At 30.5% G+C, this 27,353-nt stretch overlaps 2 protein-coding genes across 7 annotated transcripts in view; one reads left to right on the forward strand and one right to left on the reverse strand.

Moving 5' to 3' along the window:
* Positions 1-201: 201 nt before the first annotated feature.
* Nt5c (5' nucleotidase C) lies at positions 202-7,115 on the reverse strand. Of its 3 annotated transcripts, none has more exons than XM_085658250.1 (9): positions 6,990-7,115; positions 4,831-5,294; positions 2,559-2,734; positions 2,221-2,448; positions 1,649-1,789; positions 1,403-1,560; positions 1,096-1,282; positions 864-1,004; positions 202-663 (listed from the first exon to the last, which is right to left on the reverse strand). In XM_085658250.1, exons 2-9 carry the CDS (start codon positions 5,042-5,044, stop codon positions 307-309), a joined length of 1,602 nt encoding a protein of 533 aa, XP_085514376.1. In that variant the 5' UTR covers positions 5,045-5,294; positions 6,990-7,115; the 3' UTR covers positions 202-306. The 3 variants fall into 3 exon arrangements, with proteins under 3 accessions (XP_085514376.1, XP_085514377.1, XP_085514378.1); XM_085658251.1 differs by lacking the exon at positions 6,990-7,115 and adding an exon at positions 6,290-6,495; XM_085658252.1 differs by lacking the exon at positions 6,990-7,115 and adding an exon at positions 3,937-4,265 and having other exon boundaries at positions 203-663; positions 4,831-4,970.
* Positions 4,769-27,353, forward strand: part of dyl (transmembrane protein dusky-like) — a 47,176-nt gene continuing 24,591 nt past the window's right edge. Inside the window, exons 1-5 of one of the 4 annotated variants that reach the window (XR_014982345.1) lie at positions 11,349-11,527; positions 13,788-13,992; positions 16,652-17,017; positions 17,194-17,305; positions 23,039-23,549. The gene's annotated coding sequence lies outside the window, so the exon portion shown is untranslated. Of the gene's footprint in view, positions 4,856-11,348; positions 11,528-13,787; positions 13,993-16,651; positions 17,018-17,109; positions 17,306-23,038 lie in introns of those variants that run through there. The other 3 variants (XR_014982346.1, XR_004837853.2, XR_004837852.2) reach the window with 3 other exon arrangements.

The raw sequence follows: 27,353 nt of genomic DNA on the forward strand, positions 1-27,353 counted from the left end.
AGTTTTTCTTTTCTTTTGATTGTTTAACTGTGACTTATAGGAGGAAGAATTTACATGAAGTAGAAACCATTCCCATGGAAAAAGAAAAGAATAAAAAAATATATGTGTATATATATTTCCCTATTTATCTCTCTCTCTCTCTCTCTCTCTCTCTCTCTCTCTCTCTCTCTCTTTATATATATATGTGTAAAGAGAAAGAGAAAGAGAAAGAAAAAGAGAAAGAGAGAGAGAGAAAGAGAGAGAGAGAGAGAGAGAGAGAGAGAGAGAGAGAGAGAGAGAAACGGGACATTTAGAAATTCGAGCTATTTACACGAAGTAACTCGTGTATTCGTGAGGCATGACACCTCTCCTTGGATAAAACGTGTGACTGGTCGAGTATTCTAAAAGATTCGTAATCGAACTCATGTAAACATCCGCGAACCTAAAAAGTCTTCTTGAGAAGTAGGTCGGATTGTGATACGTTCTGAAGACCGAGCCGAACTGTTTATTGAATACACACTTTATTTCATTTCTCAGTCGATCGCGTTCCTCTATCCATTCGTTAAGTTCGTCTTGAACTTCTGAACCTTCGTAATCTTGATGTTCTTCTATCAAACCGGTCAACATTTGAAGCCAGTTTGCGTTCTCTTTGAATTTTGGATGATTTAGTGTTTCAATTTCATGCTATAAATTAAAACAAATTAATGAATATATATATATATATATATATATATTTCTTTTCTGAAAATCGTTATGTGTCTTATATACAATTTCGAAGAAAAAATAAATGTAATAAAAATATATATCCATCGCATAAAGATATAAAATTCAGAAACGCATACTAAACGTTCATTTCTTCGTTATAAAGTATATATCATATTTACAGTTAATTCCTTAATTATTGCACCGGTTCTCCAACCATGTTCCAGAGTTACGTCCGCCAGGTCGCTGTACGGGTGATCACCAAAATACAACACTTGATGTCCTCGCCATCCTGTCATATCTTGCAGCTGTTTAACCGTACCCTATTATATTCAAAAATTTTATCAATCATTATATTCTCGTACGAAATAAAATTCTATTTCAATGTATTACACAATATATGAAATTACGTACTTCTAGGTATATGACACCTTTTTGTAATTTGGTTACACGATCCCAGAGTTGAGTCTTATTCATCTCATCGTAAATTCGTAATGGCCGTGATTCCTCCGTGAAGAATCTTGGCTTTCTCGCTTGGACGATCACCACCTCGAAATAATCCTTCCAATTATCGCCGACCAAAAATTTCATACCTATGTCTCTGAAGAAAAAAAAGAAAAAAAAAAGAAGTATGATTTAATTTTTTACGACGAGAACCATAACGAAATATAATATTTAATTTTATAATTAATATTTATTAAAGAATATAATAGTCATTTACACGAAATGAAATGGACTGTTTGTCACCAGGAACATATTTTTTTTAGCACTTTTGAGCCTCTCAAAGAACCTCCTCAAATCTTTGTTCTGTTCCAGATATTCGGCTACGTTTTCCGTTACCATACCGTGCATTATGGGATGACAATTTTTCACGGAATTCTGTATGTAGGATAATGATCCTTTAGTTTCACAAGGCACCATTACGTTCGAAATAATTTCATTCCCTCGTTTTACGAGTTTACTTTACCTTGACATCTCGGAAAAGTATTTCCGGATGATAATCGATATGATTCCTTAAAAAGTATTCCGTGACGTTACATAATAGACTCATTTCCGGTACAGAAAATAGATCTGCCAGTTGGACCATTTTTGTTCGATGCAAACCATCCTTTGGATTAAAATGAAATTTTCTTTTTTACTTAAACGAATAAATTTCAGTTAATATTCGATTACAAATTTATTTACCTTATGCTATCCCCAATCCCATAAGGAACCATTGAAAAAGCATACAAATATAAAATTTGCCTTTAATTATACCATTATACCACCAATGAAATTAATTTCATTAAAATGGTTCTTGTAAAAGCAATGATTAATAAATGAGAGTTAATATGATCGATGAGATTTGAAAGTATACAGAGAGGGAGAGGGGGAGAGAGCGAGAGAGGGAGAGAGATACTTATATACCAGTGAAATGAAAATTACGAGAAAATGTGAGGTAGTATGAATGATTTTATAGAAAAAAAAAAAAAAATATATATATATATATGTATATACATATAAAAAGCGATAAACTTTAGTGAGGTTTTAATAAATAACCTGTGAGTGTTTGTTTGGTGCTTCTACGTAAGCTATTGGAATAATCCTGTTTTTGTAGATCCTGAGAACATCTTCGTTTGGCAGCGGGTGTAAACCTCGATAAACAGTACCAAATTGAATTTGTAAGAAACTGTCGAGTTTCAACAATAGACCCTTTTCAATATCATAATGAAGTCCACGAACAGCAAAATCCTCTTTGTATTCGAGTTCACTGATACCTTCTGGATACTTGACATATTATAACATTTTTGTTAACTCACTATATTAACTTGAAATTTAATTATATTTTTTTTTTTTTTTTTTTTTTTTTTTTTTTTTTTTTTTTAATATAAATATACCTTGTATTTTTGTATTAACATGTCTCGTCCTAAGTTATAAAGTAGGTAATCCATCGAGGGTTTGTAACAAGCAAGAGTGTAGTCATAATCGAATCCATAAACTTGAACTTCCTCTAGGTCGAGCTCGTTGCAAGCGAAGACACCTTTATGATTGACATCTGGTGGGAGTTTCTTTGCTGTATAATTAAAGTTATGTCTAGATAATAATAGATAATTTTTTTTTTTTTTTTTAAAGGCATACATCAAAAGTTTGAAACATTCTACCGTTTCATATTTTATAGAGATTCAGAATTTTCATGCAAGCAACAAGCAAGGGATGTATCGAAAATATCTCGTTTTAAAAAATTTTCACTCTATTAAATTTATATGCGCGTTTACAATTTACAGACATAATATGCAAGTTATATCATAGCAAACAAAAATCTCGTTTGTTTAATATCATATATGTCATTATATATATATATGAAATATTATATATGCATAATATATCTCTATCGTAAGAATAATATTATATTCAGGTCATTATTCATGTGTCTAGAGAATAATAATATAATTTATAAATATAATATCTAAATTATATATACGTATGTGTATGTATGTCTGTATATATTTATATATATACAAACATAGACTCATTTGTTTAATATTATTTATGTATCTACGCATAAAACTTGCATATTATATCTGTCGTAGGAATAATATTGTGTACAGGAAAACTTGGAAATAATTCTCTTTGCTCGACGTGGCACGTTGCTTACGGTGGGCCAGAATCACGATCCAGGCCACCGGGTCCATAATGTAATTTGACATTATTACGGAACGCGCACTGACTAAATAAAGAAAGCGCGTCCATCTCGCCTTCGTATTTCTCCTTTACCTGTTATTTCATTTTTTTCTTCTTTACGTTCACTCACGGCTCAAGTGTAAAAGAAGAAGAAGAAGAAGAAGAAGAAGAATAAGAAGAAGAATAAGAAGAAGAGAAAGAAAGAAAAAAAAAGAAAAACAAAAAGAAAAGAAAAAGTAAAAGAGATGAAAAAAAAGAAAAGGAAAAAAAAAAGAAACGTTGCTCGATATCGAGCCGGATCATTAAGGTGTTTATCTCGTAACATAAACCATACAATTCTGCGATGAAGGCCATACGGATGTTGATGTAAAAAATTTAATCATCTTTCTTCTATGCATTTCTAAATCCTATTATGATGCATTTTCATGATGATCGACGAGAAATATAACGAGATTAATTTTCTTATTATATCAAAATGTAGACTTAATTGGTTAGTGAGATTTTACAAATCTGATATGAATATAAAGTAACTTTAGATGAAACTCTGAGACCCAGATAATATTAGTGTAAGTCTTTTTAATTAAGTAATTGCACCTGAACGAATCTTGTCAACAATATACCCCAACGTGTAATTCGTATACGTATATAGGTATAATACATATCCCCGGCATATCCGTTAAATTACGAGGGGTCTGCTGCTTCGATGGTGTAGTATTATATACCACTAACGAGTATATACAATCCCTTTGCAAACGAGAATATAATTTATGAGAATCACCAACAATTGTTTCTCTCTGCTAGATTAATAACCAGTTATATATTATAATTTTCATTTCGAAATAAGATCTTAAAGCTTTCCTTCAAATACGCTTGATATCGTAATTTTCTCTGTTCCATTTAACCCTTTTAATTCGTATGTCAACCTGAGGATGACAATACAAATTTGTTATAAAATTGATATATTACCTCTGTGAATTAACAGTAATAATCATTAATTGTTGTGGCATATTTTTCAGTCGATTATTTTTATTTATCAATTTAGCATCGTTACATCGAAACAGACAACATATAATAATTATCTTTTCGTTTCTCTTTTATAAGATAAATCCAAATGTGATGACGTTGAAAGAAAAAAAAATCTATTTCGAAAGGTTAAATTGTATCTCTAAATAACTGTTTATTGGAGTAATACAAATATTCAATGTACGATTTTGTAAAATTTAAGAAACGAAACGAAGAGATTAAAAACAACAACAAAAAGAAAAAATATCTTTCAAGTTCGCCGCGTAAAGTTTAATACAATCTGATTGGCTACGTTAATGACGTTAAGAGATCATCCGCGCATGCGCAATAGAGCATACGTACGAAAAGGAAAAGTGGCGCCTTAGTGAGCGCGCGATTGGCGCCATAGTCGCGTGGCAACTAAGCAAGGGGGAGGTTAGGTTAAGCAAGATGGCGGGCGAAATGGTTATACGAAGATGTACTTACATTTGCATTTCTCCAACACTTTCAGGTAATTACTGTGCATGTCATGTCGAGTAATTTGGCCACGATTGACCGCACGATCACCGATCGATCGGATTTTCTTTTCGACATCTGTGCGACAACGTAAAAGAATACGTGACAAATTATTCGATGTGGTAAAACACATAAAACGGGACGACGTCGCGACACCGCCAACGACGATCCTCGCGTGCAGCATCACGGATAACTACTATTGGAGGATGAGTCGCGAACTCGAACGCGGCGTCGCAAGTCTATTGGCGCCTAGCGCCGCGCTAGCTTCGAATTTCTTTTTCTTCTTAATCTTTTTCCTTCTCTTTTTATTCTTTCTCTTTCTCTTCTTCTTCTTCTTCTACTTCTACTTCTTCTACTTCTACTTCTACTCCTACTTCTGCTTCTACTATCTACTTCCTCTATCTCTTCGTCTTCGTTGTTCGAAATCTCGAAACCTGAAAAAACATTCCCATTTATAATCTCTATACAGGAATTAAATATATAATTAACAATTAAAATCGATTCAATTTATTTCATTCTAAATCAATTATCTAATTATATATCGTTATATTTAACATAGTAGATCTAAGAAATAAAAGAATTCTTTTCTATTCTATTTTTCACTTTTATATAAGTTTATATAATTGTAAATATTATGTACGCACACACACACACAGAGTGAGAGAGAGAGAGAGAGAGAGAGAGAGAGAGTGAGAGTAAGAGTAAGAGTGAGAGAGAAAGATTGTAGATAACGATATATCGTAATAGGCTTTAAACAGATGTATTTAATTTCGATTAAGAACGTTGATAAATATTTAAATGAATCCGTGATACGATCGTAATTTTTTTTTAAGAGGATCTTAATTGTCTCTCTCTCTCTTTCTCTCTTTCTCTCTTTCTCTCTCTCTATTTATTATCTATCATCGTTAGATAATAAATAAAAATCAAAAGATCGAACGAAAATCAAAACGATTAATTATTAAAACGTATTAGCTAATAAAACAATTTTTATTTGGCCATCTCGAGTTACGTGGAAAGTTCGCATGCGTTTATTAAATGAATCTATTAGGTTTTTTTTTTTTTTTCAATAGATTAACAATCAACTTTATTTAATTAATCAACATTACTTCGTAAGGTTGACTAACTCAAACAATCGAGTTCTACAGCTAGTTCTAACAATTTATTTAATAGCATATAAATCTTCACGTACGTTACGAGTTAAAATTTTGTTGATCGATCACTAGATTAAAATATATATATATATATATATATATATATATATATATATATATATATATATATCGAAGGTGAATGCGATGATAGAAGAAGGTCAATGAGTTGTTTATAGGAAGAAGGATGTTTATACAGGATGTACATATGTAGAGGAGGGATGATAGGAGGGAGAAGATGTTGAAGTAAAAGCGCGTTACGTGACCTTGCTGTGACATACTTGATCTAATTCGTCTAGGCTCATTATGCTATACGCGTGTTACGCAATTCTCTGGGCGTCATAGATCATGTTATAATACGTAGACATCGTGCTGGTAACCGCAGTATCGCATACGTCTCGGTAGCGATCACGTGTGCACGCGAAGTTTCCAATACAGTTTTGATTTGACCAAAATGCTTTTTTTTTCTCTCCTTTTCCTTCCTCTCTCTCTCTCTCTCTCTCTCTCTCTCTCATTCTCTCTTCGTTTTTTCTTTTTTCTTTTTTTTCCCTAACTCCCACGTGCGTAATATTCTTTATCTAGAGGTTTATTTCCGACGAATGCTATCTTTATGTTTTTGGCATTGAATATCTATTTTTATCGGTTCCTTTTTTTCTTTACTTTTTTTCCCTTCTTTTTTTACTTTTTTTCTTTTTTTTTTTTTTTTTTTTTGTACGAAAGAAACAATCGTAAAGAGAGTAAGGTAGTCGCGTGCACGTTCACTTTCGTTCGCGCGACTATCGAACTCCCTGCACATTGATATCTCATGGAAGAGATGTTGTGAATTGAAATCTTTACTTTTCGGTTCCTTCTTTATTTCTTTTATTTTTTTTTCTTATTTTTGTTCTCTCTCTCTCTCTCTCTCTCTCTCTTTTTTTCTTGTTTTCTTCTTCTCTCGCGGACACGAGACGCGCGGCTCCGTTTATAAACGCAGGGACTCACGTAATCGTTGAACAAACGCCAGTTGAGAGCCCTCCTGCGCTCGTCGATTCACCAACTGCCGTTGAAGAGTTCGTTTCTGGCTCTGCCTCCTTCCGAACATCCCTCTCTTTCTCTCTCCCTCCCATACTCTAACGTACGACCTTTCTCTCTCGATGGGTTACAATCGCTTCTCTTTCTCTCTCTCTCTCTCTCTCTCTCTCTTTCTCTTTATCTCTCTTAACTTGTTTCCTCGAAGGAGACACAGGTTATTTATATCTCTCAAATTCCGAGATACCTGGCCCTGACTTTGAAGCGCGATAAATGCTCGTCAAGACTATCGTAAAAATCGATCGTCTTCTTTGACTTTATTACTATGATTTCTTCGACACCTTTTCTTCACATACAGTCTCGTACGAGGATCGAAAAGATAATTTCGAATATCGCGCAAAATTTTCAAAAAATATTATACAATGTGTCCTCCTTGGTGATAATGTGAAGGAAGAATAATATTAGTACGAATTTTTCAATTTGTACAATGACATTATTATATATAATTGTTTATTGTTTAATCGTTTTTTTTTCTCCATACTTAGCAACGAAAACTAATTGATATATTTCAATGTAATATTAACCGGATACGAGGTTGTCATCGAGGTTCATGAAATTTTAAAGATAGTAACGCGTTTTAGGGTCAAACAAATACATTACCAATGTTATTTTGATCACGTACGCGCGAGAGAAAAGAAGTGCGTCGTTTGAAATATATTTACGATGGATATATTTTGTTGCGACTCTCTACATTCGATTCCATGGCAAACTAGTGATTGTTATTTTCACACCGATCGTGTTCAATAAGTAGTGTGTACTACCTGTTACCAACAATCTCGGTCATTCCTTTCAACTTTCGGTAAATGTTACCTGGATGATCATTAGGAAGCCAAGTTCTATGTATACATGTACCATACGTGTATCATATTAATTTTTCGTTCGCATCAAAGATTATGACAATGACAACATGGTAGCATTAATCTTAAAGCACCTAATTGCTCATTAATACGTAGAATCATTTGTCAGGAGCATGATACTCGAAAGGAATGATTTATGATCTGACGCATCAGTCGAATTATTCGCGTGAATGTTTTTCTTTTCTTCTCGCCCCCTTTTTTCTTTTGTTTTCTTTTTTTGCTTCGATATTAGATCGTAATATTTAGCTCATCGAAATAATTATTGAAAAAAGTTGAAAAAAGTTTCGAAGCGTTTTCTATGCCAATGATTTTCTAGCTTTTCTTTTTTTTTTTTTCTATTTGAACAACAAAAAGGAGGAAGTATAATAAGAAGAAATTGAGGAAATTGAAAAAGAAGAAGAATGGAAATGAGGAATGATCCTCGTCATCGTTCGATCGATCGATTCTCTGGTTCAGAACGCGACCGTACTTTACCATATGTAGTCATTCCGTTGCTACCAGTGGAACGCGACCCCATTACCTTAATCTTTTACCGGTTGTCGGTCGTCGTACTTCGCGTGAATTTGTTTTTGATTGGAGCGTATCTACGATCGAGTCGATTATACGATTTTCACTGTCGTCCGATTATATATCTCTCTTGTCGTATCCCAAACTCGTCGTACTCGTCGTACTTCGCGTGAATTTGTTTTTGATTGGAGCGTATCTACGATCGAGTCGATTATACGATTTTCACTGTCGTCCGATTGTATATCTCTCTTGTCGTATCACAAACTTTTCGTTTTTATTATTTTTCTTTTCTCGAGTAATATAAAATTCTTATACGTCGTATCAAATCTAATTGAACGAGAAAATTGAAATTTATGATTATTCATTGTAATTGATAATGGCCATTAATTTAATCGTCAATTGAATTAATATTTAATGAGTATGAAAATTTCCTAAAATTCATTCTCATTAAATGAGAATGAATTTTAGGAAAAAAGTAAATTTTAAAGAGAACAAAAATATCATATAATTAAACTATAATATAAAGAATCAAGATCAAGATCGAATTTCTTATGGATCTTACTAATAATATTATATAATTAGAATTATTTTTACAATTCATATAAATTGATTTATCGTTCGAAGAATCGATTAGTATAATGTAAAATACGTTGTTTTCATATTGAGCAAGAAAAGAAAATGAAATAACAAAAAAAGAAAAAAAAGAAAAAAAAAAGGAAAGAAAAAGAAAAATAAAAGAAATAACAAAAAAAGTACAAATCTTGTAGAAAGCAAAGATCCCTCATCCTTCCGGTGATTTCGATAATTAATCGCTCGCTTTTACTTCGACAATCCAATAAGATATTCTTCGTTTTGTTTTCCATTGGACGAGCAATTAATTGTCTTGAGTGTGCAGGTGCGATTCGTTCCTCTTCTATATTAAGAGAAGCCGTCACTCACGGATCTAGAACGCAATGATCGTAAGAAAAATGGACCTAGATGTTTCGCCACCGATCCTGACCGGTTTCTTCGACGTCAAAAGCAGTGCGCACGTACGATTGAATCTTCTTAATCGTGAACGAAACTCGCACATTGTATTCTATCTATGTCTGCTACATATACAAGATTTCATATGATGATATCGCGTTATCATCTTGTATGATAATATAAACCAACATGGAAGAATCTTATGTGCCACTTCAAAATAAGAATCTTAAAATGGTACGGACAGATGGATGCGGTAACTATGGAGAATTGCTAATTAACGTTTATCTCACACCTCTCTCTTTCTCTTTGAAACTCATATATAAGTAATGTATGTATACATATACGAATGTATGTATACATATATGAATGTATATATATACGAAAATATATATATTTATATATATATTTATATTTATATATATATATACATATATAGACACGTTGATTTCATGATGCTCGATAAAGCAACTCTAACGGTATACGAGAATTTTTATCGCTTTTTTTATGATTCAAAATATTATCGAAACTCTCGTCTACCTGTTTGACGTCACGTTCGATGGATTTATTTATTACCATTATTGATATTAAATTTGTATATAACTTGAGTGGATAGAGTTTAAAATGATCATACGATACAACGAGTCCATCAAATGCGGATAGTGAATTGTTAATGTTAAATATTCATTATTTTTTGTATTATACTCTGATAGTATCTAATGTTAATATCATTATTGTCGAAGTATATAAAGATCGATTCACATATTTCAGTTTGGTTATCCGTAACGATTGGTGTACCGAGGTATTATAATATAAATTTAATATCGCATATATATATATATATATATATATATATATATATATAATTTGAATATATGCATAGATAGATTTCTGTTTCGATCTTAGTTCGATTCATCGATCCGTCATACGCACAAATCTTTTAATATCGTAAACTACGGAGATGGAAGATTTAAGTGAAATGCGTTAATTCAATCTTAACGTATGCTGATATAGCTGATATATGAGATAGATAAATTTGGATTTATTCATAGATCGACATACATATATATATATATATATATATATATATATATATATATTCTTGTTTATTAATATTTCTGATGTATTATAAAGAGAATGTGAAAATTTGGAAGGAGTGTGATTTTACGACGAGCACATGTCGACATCGTCGATCGTAAGGCTCGTGAATGTCAGGGAGACAGAAGAACGCAGATTGCTAGAGGCACTGTTCCGCTGACCTACTCCACGATTATCACTCACTACAGTCGATCGCATCGTTGTACAGCGTCGTACAGCAGGTGCGTGTGCGTTAACTAGCCTTGTGCCAACTATACGTGTATATATTTATGTATATACACACGTATATATATACGTATGTATATGTTACCATGCTCAGAGAAAAGGAGGACGCGCTCCGCGGGGACGTAATCAAATAAACGGAGCCATTTTATTCAACCATAGTTGTTGAATTCTCTCCTTTCTCATTCTCCTTCTTCATTCTCATATTTCGACGTGATTCAGGAATACGTATATTTCGTACGTAATAACAAGTATTTACTTTAGCGCGATTAACACGATAAAATTCAATAAACATCGTCATGTAATAATCACACTTTTTCTTTTGATTTTTAGTCGATCGAAAAAAATTTCTCTGGATTATTCAAGTATAGTTGAAATTTTCCAAATGTAATCGTTATATTTAGAACTTGATAAAAATATTTTAATTATATTATTATGCGATATAAGATAATTTTTTACTTACGTGAAAGATTCTAGAAAAAAAAAATATATATATATATATATATTGTTTGATAATGTAAATACAAGATGAAAAAGAATTGAATGAGTCTATTCTGTAAATAATAACAAGTCTATGAATAGGAGAACGAAGGTCGATGTTTTTGTTAAAGATACTGCCAATATTATTTTGGTAACTACGTTCGAGGATACATTCTTTGATTAGATCCCAAAGGAGAAGGTCGTAGCTGTTTTTAATCGATTTCAAACGATGCGTAGTATTCTTAGTGTCCGTTTCACGGAGAAAGTATGGCGGATTGGTTTACGTCGATTCATCAACAAGCTTGATAGAATAAAAAACATATAGTAAGTATATTATTAATTATTATTAATTGCCATTCATCTCTTTCTCTCTCTCTCTCTCTCTCTCTCTCTCTATCTCTCTCTCTCTCTTTCTTTATTTTTCATTTTTTTTTAATTTCTTTACTTCTCGTCATGTCGGATACTCTCCTTTTTTTCTTTTCTTTCCGACCGAGCATCAAGTCGTGTAAAACGTCGCAAGTTCGTCGTGCGGTCTCGTAACCTTGTTGGGATAACAGCGTCCGATTCCAAGATCTTTTCTCGACGACTTTCTATAAGACAAAAACTAGTCCCATTCGGTTATACAGAAAATTTGGCGATCACTTTTTGCGATATCTTTCCATATGATATGACGAGTAGGTACATCCTCTCTGACTTTGTCTACTTTCTATTCTATCTTATCTCTCTCTCTCTCTTTCTCTCTCTCTCTCTCTCTTTCTCTCTCTCTTTCTCTTTCTCTTTCTCTTCATTTTTCTCTTTATCCATGCTATTAGATTTATTTCGTTTTCTTCTTATTTTTGTATTCAATAATCATAGTCAATTATGTCTCGTACTCAGTTATTTCTTCTTCAGTTTAAATCAGTTATTCTATCTACGTATTTATTATTCTGAATTAATTTGAACGTTCATTTCTATTCTATTTCTTATGATTTCTCATAATTAATTTTATCTCTCAGTGGTTAAAGAAAATCGTTAAAGTTTGTTCATAGAAATGATTATATTAAATTATATATGTATATATATATATATATATATAATTATAAAATCGTCAAAGGAAATTTCAAAAGAATTCGTTTGATTTTTATACGGATGTAATAAGATCGATAAATATTATAAAATGAAATCGGAATGAGGGTTAAGGTGATTAAATCGTATTTATATTCTTCATCGTTAGTTTGGAATTCGTTTGAAAGCTTTAACGTAGCCCGTAGAAGATGATCTTACTACTATAAAAAATCTAAGAGAGACCTTGACCCAGAGAGAGAAAGAGAGAGAGAGAGAGAGAGAGAGAGAGAGAAAAATATTTACGTGTGATAGTAGTGGGGCGCACCTTCGTGACGATGTTCTTTGAAGAAATGAATTTTTATTAGTAACTTTAATCGGCCCATCGAATCTTTTTTTCTTTATTTTTACGTTAAGAAACACAATGATTTATGAAATGTTAGCTACTGATCGACACTGTTTTATCGTCTAACATAAAGAATTCGAATGACGTAAGACTATTCCATTTAAGTGCCATTACTTCGCTCTCTAATCCTTTTTTGTATCGTAATATGTAAGTATCCATATCCGAAGATTTACAGAGGGTAAAGTGAATTTACCTGCTCGAAGAAAGTTTTCTGACGATTTTTTGCCGATGCAATTTTACGACGATGTTCCATTAAATTTTATGTGATATCTCTATATAAAAATATTTTGTGAGTGTGTGTGTGTGTGTATAGATCAATGTGTTGATAATATTCGGATAATTGAAGAATAAATCATATGACAGTTTGATGATGATAAGCTGAACGAAAAGTGAAGTTAAGTGAAATAAAAAAAAAAAAAAAAAGAAAAATATATCTAATCGATGTTAATACAATGGAATAAAATTCAATAAAAAAATTAATATAAATATTAGATGTGAAATTTCATTAGAATAAAATTAATAGGTCCAAAATGAAATAAATCGTTTCATCGAGTAATGTGAATAAAAAAATATAATGTTTAAAATATTAGTTAGAAGATATCGATATTTCAAATATTTAATATGATAAATCGATCTTAATTAATCTTCTAAATCGCCATTCAGTATGTTATTATACCTATATTTTTAATTAGACATTTTCTAACAGTCCCGTATATTTAAATGCTATTTAAATAACTCTTTTACTTAGAAATGAAATATACATTCACGATGGTAGTATAATTTTGTGTTCATAAAAGATTATAATAATTGTGAGGAAAATTCTATGGGAAATGAAAACGAGACTTTAGGTGTATTATTATGAAATGCAAAAACTAATTGTAAGTAATCGCGGTTTAAAAGTAAAAGAAAGGTAATAAGAAAGGTATTAAGAGAAAGACAGAGAGAGAGAGAGAGAGAGAGAGAGAGAGAGAGAGAGAGAGAAAGAGAGAGAGAGAGAGAGAGAAAGAGAAGTAGAAGAAGAAGAAAAAAAGAAGAAGAAGGAGATAGAGGAGGTGAAGGAGAAGGAAAAGGAGAAGGAGGAGGAGGAGAAGGAGGAAGAGGAAGGTCGTAGAATCAAGCGATACTGATGATTCTCAGCACCTCTTCGACTCACGAACGGTGCTCACGAGGAGAAAGTTTCGAAGGCAGGAAGTGAAGTAGGCCACGACTTTGACCGCTCACAAGGTCCATACTCCCGTGGCATGGCGGCAAGGAAGGCACGCTACTTTGTGGGAGCCGCTCTTGTGTTCGCGCTCGCGCGCACGTGCGTGTCCACAGATCTGATCGTTTATGTTCTCTTATGGTATGTGTCCACCATGAATAAGATGCTCGCTTTGATGAACTTTACGATGTAGTATATATGTATACATAGACAAGTACATATATATTCTCTTCCTTTCTCGTCCTTTTCTTTTTTAGCCCTTTTTTCGACTCTTTCATGTATATATATATATATATATATATATATATATATATAGTTTCTTTTTCTGCTCTTTTTTCTTGTTGTCGTTGTTCTTTTCCCTTCGTTTATCTTATATTTATTGAAACGTTCGAAGAGAACGAGAGGAAGATATTTTTTTCTTTCATAAGTTTCATTTGATTACTTTATTGTTACATTATTTGATACGTGCTATATGATTAGATTATTATTATTATTATTATTTTTTTGATTATGTATAGCTAGAATCTAATATGTTATGCGTATTGTTTACTGAGTTACACGTTTATAGAAAATATAATAATATAATAATATTATGATATATATGTATAAATATATAGGTGTATATATATATATATATATATATATATAAATATTTCAATATACGTAGATTCTATTGTTACAATAGTATTAGATAAAATAACTCTTAATATATACTTCGTTCGATTTTCTTCTACTTCTCTCGTTTGAAAGCAAAGCGAGTCGTGAAGTTACTGTACTCGTTTCGAAAACGACGTTAATGCGATTCGCGTGTGTGTGCCTGAAGGCATGGTGTGTTATGGAAATCCTCGCGTGTCACTCCTCCTTCGGATCGTAGAAAAGAGGAAAAATGCTACTTTCCTCTTCCTTCGTCCATTAACGGTCATCGTGCATGCATGCGTGCGTGCTCTCTCGTTCGCTCATTTAGTTGCTACATGTATACTTACGTGATGTCGTCCCGTTAAAACGATCGAAAAAAAGAGATGATCGATCGATTTTCGACGATTTAGTTCTAACGAAAAATAAAAAAAAAAAAGAAAAAAGAAAAAAGAAAATTTAATTGCACTAATAATGATTTTATTATGACAAATGTGGCTCTTTTAATTGAATGGAAGAAAAAAAGAACATACGAATTAATTATCTTTGAATATTATAATAATCTAAGTCAAAAATATTAATCCTTGTATAGGAATGTATTGACACAATAATATGTTTAATATATTTTTATTCATAGATATTTTTTTTTTTTTTTTTTTTTTTTTAATAACACGAATTAGAAAATATCTTAGAAAGGAATTACGAAATAAAAATGAAAATTTATATTTGATGATCCAATAATTGTAATTTGCTTGCGCGAACGAATCGCGCAAACAAATAATGACTGAAGAATGTGGAGAAATTAAAAATATTATTTAAGTTATATATATTTAGATATATCACATTGAATTTTCTAACTATATAGGAATCCTATTAAGAACGTTCCATTGACCGACTATTTGCTGTATTCGAGTAGAAGGTACGACCCATAAATCGCGTTTGTTAGACGTGAGACAGTCACGAGCATCTACAAAGATGTTCCAAGTAAATAGTTAAGTACTTGGATACTCGTTAGATACTTATAGATACAATATAAACGTATTAGATCGAACATGAGCATATAAAGATTATCTGTTTGTGTTCTTACAAGGCCTTTGCCCATATCTACTAGTTACTTTGTTATTTATTAATAATTAGTAGCTTAATTATTAATAATTAGTAACTTAAAATTTGATCCTTAGAAATTCAATATATTTTAATGAATCGATAAAAATTTTAATTTCACGTTAGGATTTAGGATTGATAATAATTTATTAGAAATTAATTTTTTTTTTTATCATCGATCAAGAGAATAATAAATCGTGCATTTATTTGTTCTTATTTATCGTACGATCAAACTTTTCATGAATCTCTTTCATTTATTTTATACATTTCAAATAATTACCTTAATTGTAGTAATTAAATTAAATTTTATTTAACGTTATATGAGAAAGTGTTAAAATAATTTATGATTGATAGATATATCCTTTTTTTCGAGCCTCTTTCATTTCGAAACTTCAGAATTTTTTTATTCCCGAAGAAAACGTGCGCAAGGTCAGAAACGACATGTTCTAATTAACTGAGGAATCAGAGCGTCCATTTAATCACGTTGTATTAAATTTTTCGATTCAGTTGGGCTAACCACAAAAATTTATTTAGGTTCATTTTTTATCTATCAAAAAATCTTTTTATTCGGCAGTCTTTCGTATGTCGTTTAATAATAAAATTTATTTACATCTAAAGATATTCAATTAAGATTAATCAATCTAGATTAACTGATTAGATAAATCTTAGAATTTTTTCATATCACAAATAAAGTGATACATGAATTAAAAAAAAAAATATATATATATATATATATATATATAATATATATATATATATATATATATATATATATATATATATATATTAAGGTTTGGAAATTTATAAAATGTTTCTCTTTATAAAATATAATATTGAATGGAATTAAATCAAAAGCCATCCTATTTATAAAACATAATAATAATTATATCATATTTTCATATTACTTTTAACAACGCAATAGTTTTAACGCAATAATGACATTGAACAAGTTAATTATTATCAACAAATAAAATGAAAAACTATTTTCCTAATGATATTTCTATTACGTATCGTTGTATCATGTCCTTCGTTCGATATAATTTGTTCTGTTTTGTTTTGCAAGTTCGCCTAAACATCTATGATATAGATTTCAATGAAACGGAGGATCGAAGTGAGAGAAGATATCTGTTTGGTGAAAAGCGTGGAAATTCGTTATAAAACAAGTCTGACTGGCGAGTAAGAAGAGCGAGTATAACTCTAATCGAGTTGGTGAGTCGGACAAGTATCCTGTTTACGAAGCTGAAACGCCGATCGATTCCGGATGCGTATCGTGAAAGCAGCCTTCGAGAGGAGGCAGAACTCCGCACGCACTCTTAGTGGATTTGCTGTGGCGCGGCGTGGTTCGCATACCACATGGTGAAATGTCTATTATCGTCTATTGTTCCGTAAATATGGCGACCTTCGAGTCTCTTGGTGAAATCATTCGATCGTGAGTCGCTTACAAATCGATATATAATCCTAACGTTTTCTTTCAAACGGTATATCAATCCGTTTACAAACATAATTTTTTTTCTTCTTTAGATTTGATTTTAAAAGGGCATGAAAAATAATAATAAGGAAGATACATTTAAGAAAATTAAAGAGGGGTGTCTTTTGCATTTATAGGATCAATCTTCGAACGCAATATACTTTACGTATCCAATGGATTGAATTTAAATAGAAATTGAAGTGACCAGAAGGAGGATCGTCAAATTACATCGTTCGATCTATATACAAGGTATATCGATTTAATCGATTTCAATCCTATCATTTCATCGTCATCAAAATCGAATCGATATTTGACAGTGGCATATACGTACATTTCAAAATCATACAAATTTATTAATATTTCGTAAACAATTTAACAATGTATCGTAACGTATGAATCGTTGAAATAAATTAATAATGTCGATGAGAAAAATTTATTGAATTAAAAAAAAATCGATTGATTTCTATTAATACTTTTCCATATATATTATATATTTCTATTTATATTTTTCTATTGAAAATATTGCCGGGAGCATAATAATAGTTTGAAAGGTTACGTAGAATGTGTAATTAACGGCGTAAGTTTCATTAAGCCGTAAAAGCACCGACACAGTAAGCGACTACTACTCTCGAATCTTTCGACTTGAGCTCGAATAGAGAATGCGGTCTTCCTGAACTGACTGACTATTAGTCCGTTGTTAATGTTCTCTGTCTGTCTGTCTGTCTGTCTGTCTGTTTGTCTGTATGTCTTTCTCTTTCTCTCTCTCTCTCTTTCCCCCCTCTCTCTTTCTCTTTCTCTTTCTCTTTCTCTTTACGTATCACGTTCATCGCACCGCATGAATAATTATTTTAGCGTTCGAAAAGAAAAAGAAAAAAATAGAAAAGATCCTTTGGTTTTGGCATCTCCGTTACTCGATGCCACCATCGTTTAGACTTTGGCTTTGATTGATTTCAAAAATGAGGACAAACGTAAATAGATAGATGCTGAGATTAATTTATTCATTACTATTCGTTATAAAGAAAATGGACAAGCAAATTAGACGAATCGAAAGTTTATCACTTGTTGTTATTTTATTTATCGACAAATAAATTATTATATACGTACAATTTCAAAACGAAGTTAATCTTTCGATATGCAATTTGATTGGATTTGTAAAATATAATATTAATATGTCCTAAGTAGGTATACGATTCATAGATAAATATTATATTCCATTCAGTTTCTTTAATTTTTCTCATATTCTTAATATAATTTCTTTTCTATGATACGAGAAAAATCGTTTGAAAAAGAAATTATTTCTCTTTTAAAAAATATTACGTAGGTATGCAATAATTTTCTTTCCTCCTTACGACTTCTTTTTTTTCTTTTTTTTCTCTCTCTCTCTCTCTCTCTCTCTCTCACTTAACAAAATATATGCGTCTTATGATATACGTGTCCTTCCTTGTAATTAATTAAACGAGATAAATACATTATTGATGATTCAAATTAAGTGGAACACATAGTTTCATATTCTTAACGATAAATATATTTTCGAATTTATCTACTTTTTATTAATGTCAAAATTTTCGATAATTCACGAAACGAATTAATCTTCGATGAAATATCAAAAGTCGATTGAATTTTGTTGTAATCTTTCTCTGTTGGGGAAAACCAAGAGTTTGTTAGCACAATGTCCTCCTTTTGTCGAAGATCAAAAAAGAAAATAAAGAAAAAAGAAATAGAAAAAGAAAAAAAGATTGCGTCAGTAAGAGAAACCCAAAAAGCGGGCGAAAATGATAACGTGACTCATTGTTCGCGACATGTTCAACATACGGGGATATATATGTGAACATATATGTACACCTATGTATCATAACAATGAGAAAGCCGAAGAGAATAGAAAATTTGTGCGTGGGCGGTGAAAGTGAGCGCGACGGGAGTGACTTAACGACCTCGTCATCGCATCGATATTATTAGAAAGTTGAAAATAGAGCGACTTTTGTCACGAACGATTTTTTATGATATACTTTTTCGAAAGTAAACATTCTTTCGATTCTTGATCCACACTTTCGATTTTTTCTGTTTCTGTTTTTTTTTCTTTTTTTCTTTTATGAATCATACAATATCACTGTATAATATTCTTTTCTTTCTTTTATCTTTTTTCTTCTTCATAAACACGATAAAAAGTTCATTTGTGAAGGTTCAAACTTAAACGTATCGATTTACATTGTCCAATTTGAATTTTATCGAAATAATTTGCATTACTTTTATTTTTAAAGATCTTTGTTACACGAGTAATATCAAAGAAAAAAAAAAAAGAAAAAAAAAAGTATCAGTGACATCTTTCTTTTTTTTTTCCTTTTCTTTTTTTCAGAAAATACAAGATCTATCCTTCGTCATCAGTCATCATTGAAGTCAATCATATCTCTTTCGTGATCCCATGTACGATATCCTTTTAGTTAGATCCTTTTCTCTTTTCTTTTTAATATTATTTTTACTTTACATCGATCGATTGATCGATCGATCGTCAAAGAAATTGATTAGACGCGCATAGAGAATCACTAAAGGACTCTTCGTTATATCGAAAAAGATATTCCCTATATTTCAACTGGATCGATCCAATTTTGCTTTTATAATAAAGGAAATCAATTTTCAACACTAAAGCATATACTTACGTAGTACAGACCCTCTGTATGAAAAGAACGGAAGTAACGCTTATCAAGGACTCGATCCTCGAGGATCAATTTTTTACTTTGTCATCGTGATTCGATTATTCGCGATAATTTTGTACGCTTTTCTACTTCGATGAGCTATTTTAAATGGACGACTTATAGCTCTCTCTCTCTCTCTCTCTCTCTCTCTTCTTCTTGACAATGAAATTTATCGTTAGATTGAAAGGCGAGTGAATTGAATTAACTTTGATTTTATATATATATATATAGTATGTATATAGATCCTTTGTTTCGAAAGGAATCATAAAATTTTTTTTTAAAAGAATACCCGATAAAAAGTACTTGTTCGATAAAATAAATGATCGAAAAGTGATTCGATAATAATCATTTCATAATACGAGTGCAAACGATCAATCAATTTTTCGATTTGTAAATGAGAAAGCTATCATGTAAATGAGAATATAATATCATCGAATACGTGAAAAATGTATACGCGTGTATAATCTTTGGTGCAATTTTATCGCGTATTTACGTTATGGAACGTTGAAATATTCGTATTCGTTGCGAGTATAACGGTGAATGTAAACATTGTTAATTAGGTATTCATTTTTCGAGTACCTTTCGAGTATTTAAATTAAGTATACATTTTGAGTATCTTACCACAGTATTTTTCTTTACATGAAAAGTAACGAAATACTTTTTCCTTTTCTTTTTTTCCTTTTATCTCGTTAAGATAGTGTAATTTTTGGAATTGATCGTTGCAATTGAATTTTTCATCACATTCCTTTTTGTTAATTAATTTGAAATGTATCAAAGAAGATTTGTTATTTATTTTTTCTTTGTTCTTTTCTTTTTTTTCTTTTTTTTTTTCTAATCGTAAAACGTAACGTTTAAAGAATTCAGATGAATTTAGATATTTTCTCGTGTGATTTATTTTGAAAATAAACTCAAGAATGGATCGATTGATCGATCTAATAGATCGTCAAGGTCGTCAGTCGTTTTCCATTATGGGAAGTTGAAATGTCAAATGAGAAGTCAAAGAAGGAAATTGGCGGACTACTCAAAATATCAAACTACTTTCTAGCGTTCACGAGTCCCGCATGAGATGTACCGTTAAACGGGAGAGCGTTGAGAACAACTCGAGAGCATTAACGTAAAAGACAGACACACACCTTCGCATTTCACTTACCATTTACTGATTGCTATTTAAGTAACTATTATTCCAAATGATATATCCTTCTTTTTTTTTCTTTTTTTTTGAACGAGAATAATAAGTGGAATATAAAGTTTAGAAATAATGATTCAATATAATAATATTAATATACAAAGGGATTGGATTTCTTCAAAATAATTTTATTTAAACGTATCGCAATTTAATTAATTATTTTTAATGCAGATCTATATTATCTGTAATATACACGTGTATATGTATATATATATATATATATATATATATATATATATATATATATATATATATATAAAAGAAAGAAGAAAAAAAAAAAGAAAAAGAATTTATTTCAAAGAAATTTTTTCTTTCCTCAGTAAAAATTATTATATTATGTTAAATGTTGTTTATTAAGAATGAAAGTCGTATCGAAAAAAATTTGTTTTCGTTCGAGTAATTTTTTTCTTTTTTCTTTTTCTTTTTTTTTTTTTTTATTTAAATAATTTAAAAAATTCATACACTTTTATTTATTAATATATTAGTGTTAAGTCTACGAAAAGGATCGTTTTATCTTCTTTTTTTTTTGCATCATTCTTTGGAATCCTTTTTGAAGGAGCGTTTACTTCTATCGATTCGATTCATGGTCGAGGTTAAAACCGCTCATCGAGCCAAGCTATTAGCATATAGGCACACTGACATACTAAGATCGTCTATCTATTCCCTTTTTTTTGTGCTTCCTTGTTTATTTGTCACTTATATTTCGTTGAATTTTTAATCGATCCAGATATTGAATTATTTTTTACGGAATTCGAACGATCTTTCAGTTTTTTTTTCTCTCTTTTTTTTTCTTTTTTTTTTTTTTTCGTGAATCAAAAACATCTTTCAATTCATATTGGATTAAATTATCTTAAAAATTTCATAAACATAAACGTTATATGTTAATTATGATTCAATGATTTATATAATTAATATATATATATATTTTTGTTTGTAAAACATTGATTTACAGAGAAGAAAGATCTACAATTATTGTGTATTAATAAGACAATAATCGTTAGATTTCATATATATTATTATATATTATTATAAAATTCATGATCAAATTTATTTGTAGCAGAGAAAGAGAGAGAGATACAGAGAGAGAGAGAGAGAGAGAGAGAGAGAGAGAAAAAGGGAATGATACGACTCTTAGTAGTTCTATCAAATTAAACGAATTGAAAAGATATTTTTAAGACGATAGTGATTTGTAAAAGGGTCGGACGTCGACTTTTAGTATTCTCGTTAGTCGTTGAAATCTCGTTTCCGTAATGGAGTTTCTGACGTGCCGTAGATTCTTCGTTGTCGTCTTTCGTGCGAATCTTTCTTCGTAGACGAGAAAATCACAGAGAATTCGTCGTTGACGTTGAGTTTTCGAAGAGCTTTACAACTCGTAGATGGTGGCAGTACGAATGGTTCTTGAGAAAGTGTTGTTAACGTTTTGAACGAAACGCGGGTGTTGCGTTGCGTTGCCTCGCGTCGATGAAATTTCAAGAGATTGGAACGTTAGCGATCGCAATAGGAAAGCAAAACTTTCACTCCGTTTCAGAGTTGACGGTCTCACGAAGCGTGCTCGATTTTATTTTCGTTGGTCTTACTCCGCGAATTCGTCTTCTTTCGTTCCTCGTTTCTGAAAAAAAAAAGAAAAGAAAAGAAAAGAAAAGAAAAGAAAAGAAAAGAAAAGAAAAGAAAAAAAAAGAAGAAAATCTTATATACGTAAAGTATAGAACAAAAAGATAACATCTTATCGTGTGTTACTAATTAATCTAAAAAAAAAAAAAGAAAATAATAATAATCGTACATGTATCTATCTCGTAATTTTCAATTTTGAAAGAATTCAAATAAAATCAAATAATCCTAAAATTATTGTATTAAGAATAGATAGATAGACGATTCGGTTAAGTTACAGTTTCATTCATATCATTTTATAATATAAATTTAGCATAAATCGATAACGAGAAGGATTTAGAATAATTAAATATTATTTAGTTTATATTACGTTAATATTTTTAATATTATTAATATTAAAGTTTACTTGAGACGAATTGATTTCAATGTCAAGTGTAATATGCGACGAAGATTTAAATAGGCATTCGCAATAATTACATTTTGTGGTTTATTGAACAGGTTAAAGAGAAAGAAGAAAGAGAAATAAAAGAAGATGTAAAAGAGAAAGAGAAAGAGGAGGAAGAGTAGGAGAAGAAGAATAAGAAGAAGAAGAAGAAAGGGCGTTCGATCACACGGCACGTTCGACACAAGCAATCGAGAAAGGGAGAAAGAAGAAAGCTTGCTATTCAGTGACCCAAAATTATCGCACGTATATGCATACTTCCTTGCAATTAAACACCCACTTTGTTCGATTGTCTGCGAAGGCCTCTTTTCATGTTACTTTATGAACATACGCATACATGGATATACCTATGTCTTATATATTCTAACTACGTATTTTGAACGATAGATTGTAATCGTAATTATTCGAGAAAGTTATCTTGATGATCTTTAAAATCATGACATATTTATGACAAATATATATATTCGTTTATATTCGTTTTATAATAAAATTTAATCATTGTTTATTTTATAATAACGTTTGAAAGTTATTATATCATTAATAACTTTGTTAATTTTAATTAAATAATGCCATTAATGATATTACAGTGAATGCAGAATTACAATTTTTTTAATCAAATTCTAATTAACAATTATTATCAACAATAGTTATTAATTTTAATTATTAATTAAAATATTATTAATAATTATTATTAACTATAAATAATTATATTATTATAATTATTATTATTATTTATTTATGTTTCAATTACAAGTCAATATCGTTTTACTTTTTCGTAATCTCGGATAGATTGAAAATTCGTTTAATATTCGATTGTTATAAATTAAATTTAGACGGGTGTTACGTTAGATCGAGAATTGAAATATTTGCAAGGCATCGTTCGCAATTTGTAATGTTAATTTCTTGGGTGAGGTACACGTAGCAGTAAGACGTCTCGAATCGGCTTTGACGTTCTCGTCGTTGTCGTGAAAAGTGTGCCAAAACTAAATCTTACGTTCGACTTAAACGTCGTCTTTGACATAGGCTCTCCGACACGTAAGTACGTCAACTTTGTGAGACATCGAATTACTATGATTCGGTATTTCGATAGAGAAATCGGTCGGCCGATCGATCCGTTGATCGATCGATCGTTTAATTGATCGAATTCTTAAACGTAGATACTTAGCTCGGTGTCATGAAAGTTTTATATCAGACATCTTGTCAGAAATTCGGATATATCGTAGAAAAAAAAACATAGAATTTATATTTTCTATGCTTTTCGTTAATAACAATTGATTTTTCTCTTTTTCAATTTTTACGATCGAAAATCGAGTTAAATTTTATCGCATGAACGCACAGTCACATTTTAGAATTTTTTTTTATTTCATTTTCAATATCTCCGTAGAATGAAAAGTTATTAATATATTCAAGAAAAAAAAAAAAAATTTCTCTTGCCTACTTCATTTGTAATATTTTGTAAAATGCGCGCGTATCAATTTTATGAGAAATTTATTTTATTTTTCAAAAATTAATGACGATTTAATTGTGAAAGATAGAGATTCTGTCTTCTTGTATATTCAAAATAATAATCAAAGATTAGAATATTTTTAAATAAATACGTAAACATTTTGATTGATAAAATTGGACCGATCAGAGGAGAATCGAATGTTTGAAAGATAATCATTTCATCGTGATGATTTCATTTTCTCTTTCTCTCTTCTTCATTCTTCCGTTTCGCGATTACTTCTGTAAGAAGTATTCGGAACTGGTCCAGTACCAAGAATACCGGATCTTCGTGAGCGAAGTAAGAAACGCGATCACATCGCAGGTGAAAGTCACGAGGAATCTCAGAAAATCGGTTTCTCGAGATTATATCTAATAGATGATTCCGGTTATCGGGAATGGAGGATAACGAGGCGTTGTACAAGCTAAGAACGACTCAGTGCTCGCGTTGTCTTTCCAAGAGGAACGAAAGAGAGACCAATGGGAGAAAATTTGTTCAAAATCGATCGCATCTTTGCTTTCCTTTTATCTCATTGGAATGGAATAACTCGTAAACCAGAATTTTCATACGCATGTACATATATGTACATATATATATATATATATATATATATATATATATATATATAACTATACTATATTATTAATGGTTAATATGTCAAATATTATTGCAAAAAATATTTAATATATATATATATATAATACTACTTATTAATAATATTTATATTTATGATCAATTTTAATAAATGTATATATATCAAGTATATAAGAAAAAATTTCGTTTATTTTTTTAAATAAAAGAAAATAATAAATAAATAAATAAATATATATATCATTAATCAATATTCAATTAACGATTTAGTTTTATTAAGATATAAATTTAAAAATTTCTTTTCGATAAAATAACTCTTCCTTGAATCGATTCGGTAAATAAAACTTTTCGAGATAGGCTTGATATATATATATATATATATATATATATATACATATGTACATTGGGGGAATACTCCTTGTTCGTATGTAGGTATCTAGATAACAAAGCGAGATCCGTGTGAAAGCTGCTGGTGCATGGGGCTCTCGTGAATGGCCGCTGACGTCAAAGCTCGTGGAAAAATTGCGCAATTTCACCATTCCGATGGACGCCGCGGAATTTGTTCGGGCAGCTTTCTTCCTGCATCGCATCCGCGTTAGGAAAGATCGAGGTGATCGACCGTTTCGATGAGAAAATAGAACAATGATAATGATATATGACTAAACGCATATATGCGTGCATATATATCCACATATGTATATGTATATATGTAGATTTTATTTCATTAAATTTTTAAGTTAGATACTTTCTATCAATTTCTAATATATTTCAATGACTAATAAAGATCTAACAGTCACTTAGAAAATAATTGTTAATAATATTTAATATTATTGATATTTATTAATATAAAATAATTAAAACGTATGATTGATTATAATTATTCTTTGGAATAATAGTTTAATACTATATACTCTTTAACGATAATTTTGTAATATTATTTAAGTATTATTAATAATATTGATAAGTATAGATAATAATGATTAATTTTAATTGATCTTTTTATCTTGATATCTTTTCAATTTTATTTTACTGATCAGTTAAAATTAATAATTATTAATTAATATATATCGATAGGAATATTAACCATGATCGATACTATAATTTCGCATAATGGAAATAGCGAGCCGTTAATCTATGTGCGAGCTGGTTCACTCTATTAAAATTGATAACAACGGATTCTTGATATGCTTCGATAATCTTGATATTACATATGAAATTCTCAAAGGCAGAGGACGGTCAAGCGTATGACATTCTCAAAACTTATTAAGTCGAAGTTCTAGTTTGAGAAGGATCGAACGTAGACGGTGGAACGCAAGTTATTTCGTTGAAAATCTACTTACATATGCAGGTATATTGAATGAACGTGATCATAGTATGCGTACTTATTATATCTATGCACATATTCAATAGATATATACATACATAAATATAGAATGTAGGAAAGGGTAGAATGATTATCGTCGTCTATTATTTATTCATTTATTTATTTATTTTTTTTTTTTTTCATAACTAAATGTTAAGAATTTTTATTCATTATTTTGTACGTATGACAAAGTACACTTGATCTTTTCTTATTTTTCTTTTTTTTTTTTTTTTTTTCGTTACAGTCCTCATTATAGTTAAAATATTTTTCACGGATGACGATTACTTTACATTGAACCGATATTGAAAAAAAATAATTATAAAATGAAGTAATTTATTAATCGATCCTAATTATTTTAATTTACTATGTATTAAATATTATTTGTCCTTTTTTTTTTGTTCTTTCTTTTTCCTCTTTTTTGAACGTGTCATTTATTTCATTTTAGTATGATTTTAATTATTTCCATGGTTAGAAACTTATGCACGAGCTTATGCATGATTTCGTCGGCGCTCGACAAACGAGATACTTTTTCTGTAGGGAGCGAAAGGCCCCAAACTTTCTTTTTTCTTAATCATCCTCGAGAGAGCTACGATATGGGACGTAAACGGAGCGAGGTTGAATCACGACGAGTCCACTTGCGCCCCCGTGTATGTTTCCCTCTCTCTCTCTCTCTCTCTCTCTCTCTCGTTTTCTTTCTCTCCCCCTCTCCTCTTTTTCTCTCTCTCTCTTTCTTTCATGAATGCCGGAAGTCGAGCGTGCTCCGGATACAAGCGAAAGTCCTCGATACGCGTTATAAATCGAGATACAGATGCACTCGAATTTTCAAGTTTCTTCTTTATAACTTATCTCGCAATATTATATATGTATATTCAATATATTATTTCTTTGGAATTTATTTATTATCCTAATATATGTATATATTAGGATAATAAAT

The sequence above is a fragment of the Vespa mandarinia genome, chromosome 7 (assembly GCF_050613455.1).
Source record: "Vespa mandarinia isolate Hongniang chromosome 7, ASM5061345v1, whole genome shotgun sequence".
NCBI lineage: Eukaryota > Metazoa > Arthropoda > Insecta > Hymenoptera > Vespidae > Vespa > Vespa mandarinia.

Coding starts and splice junctions, on each gene's coding strand:
- Nt5c (XM_085658250.1), bottom strand. CDS start 5,044: ATGCTGCACGCGAGGATCGTCGTTGGCGGTGTCGCGACGTCGTCCCGT. Junction 1,790..2,220: donor CACCAAACAAACACTCACAG/GTTATTTATTAA, acceptor TTTAATCCAAAG/GATGGTTTGCATCGAACAAA. Junction 1,283..1,402: donor AACAGTCCATTTCATTTCGT/GTAAATGACTAT, acceptor TTTTTTCTTCAG/AGACATAGGTATGAAATTTT.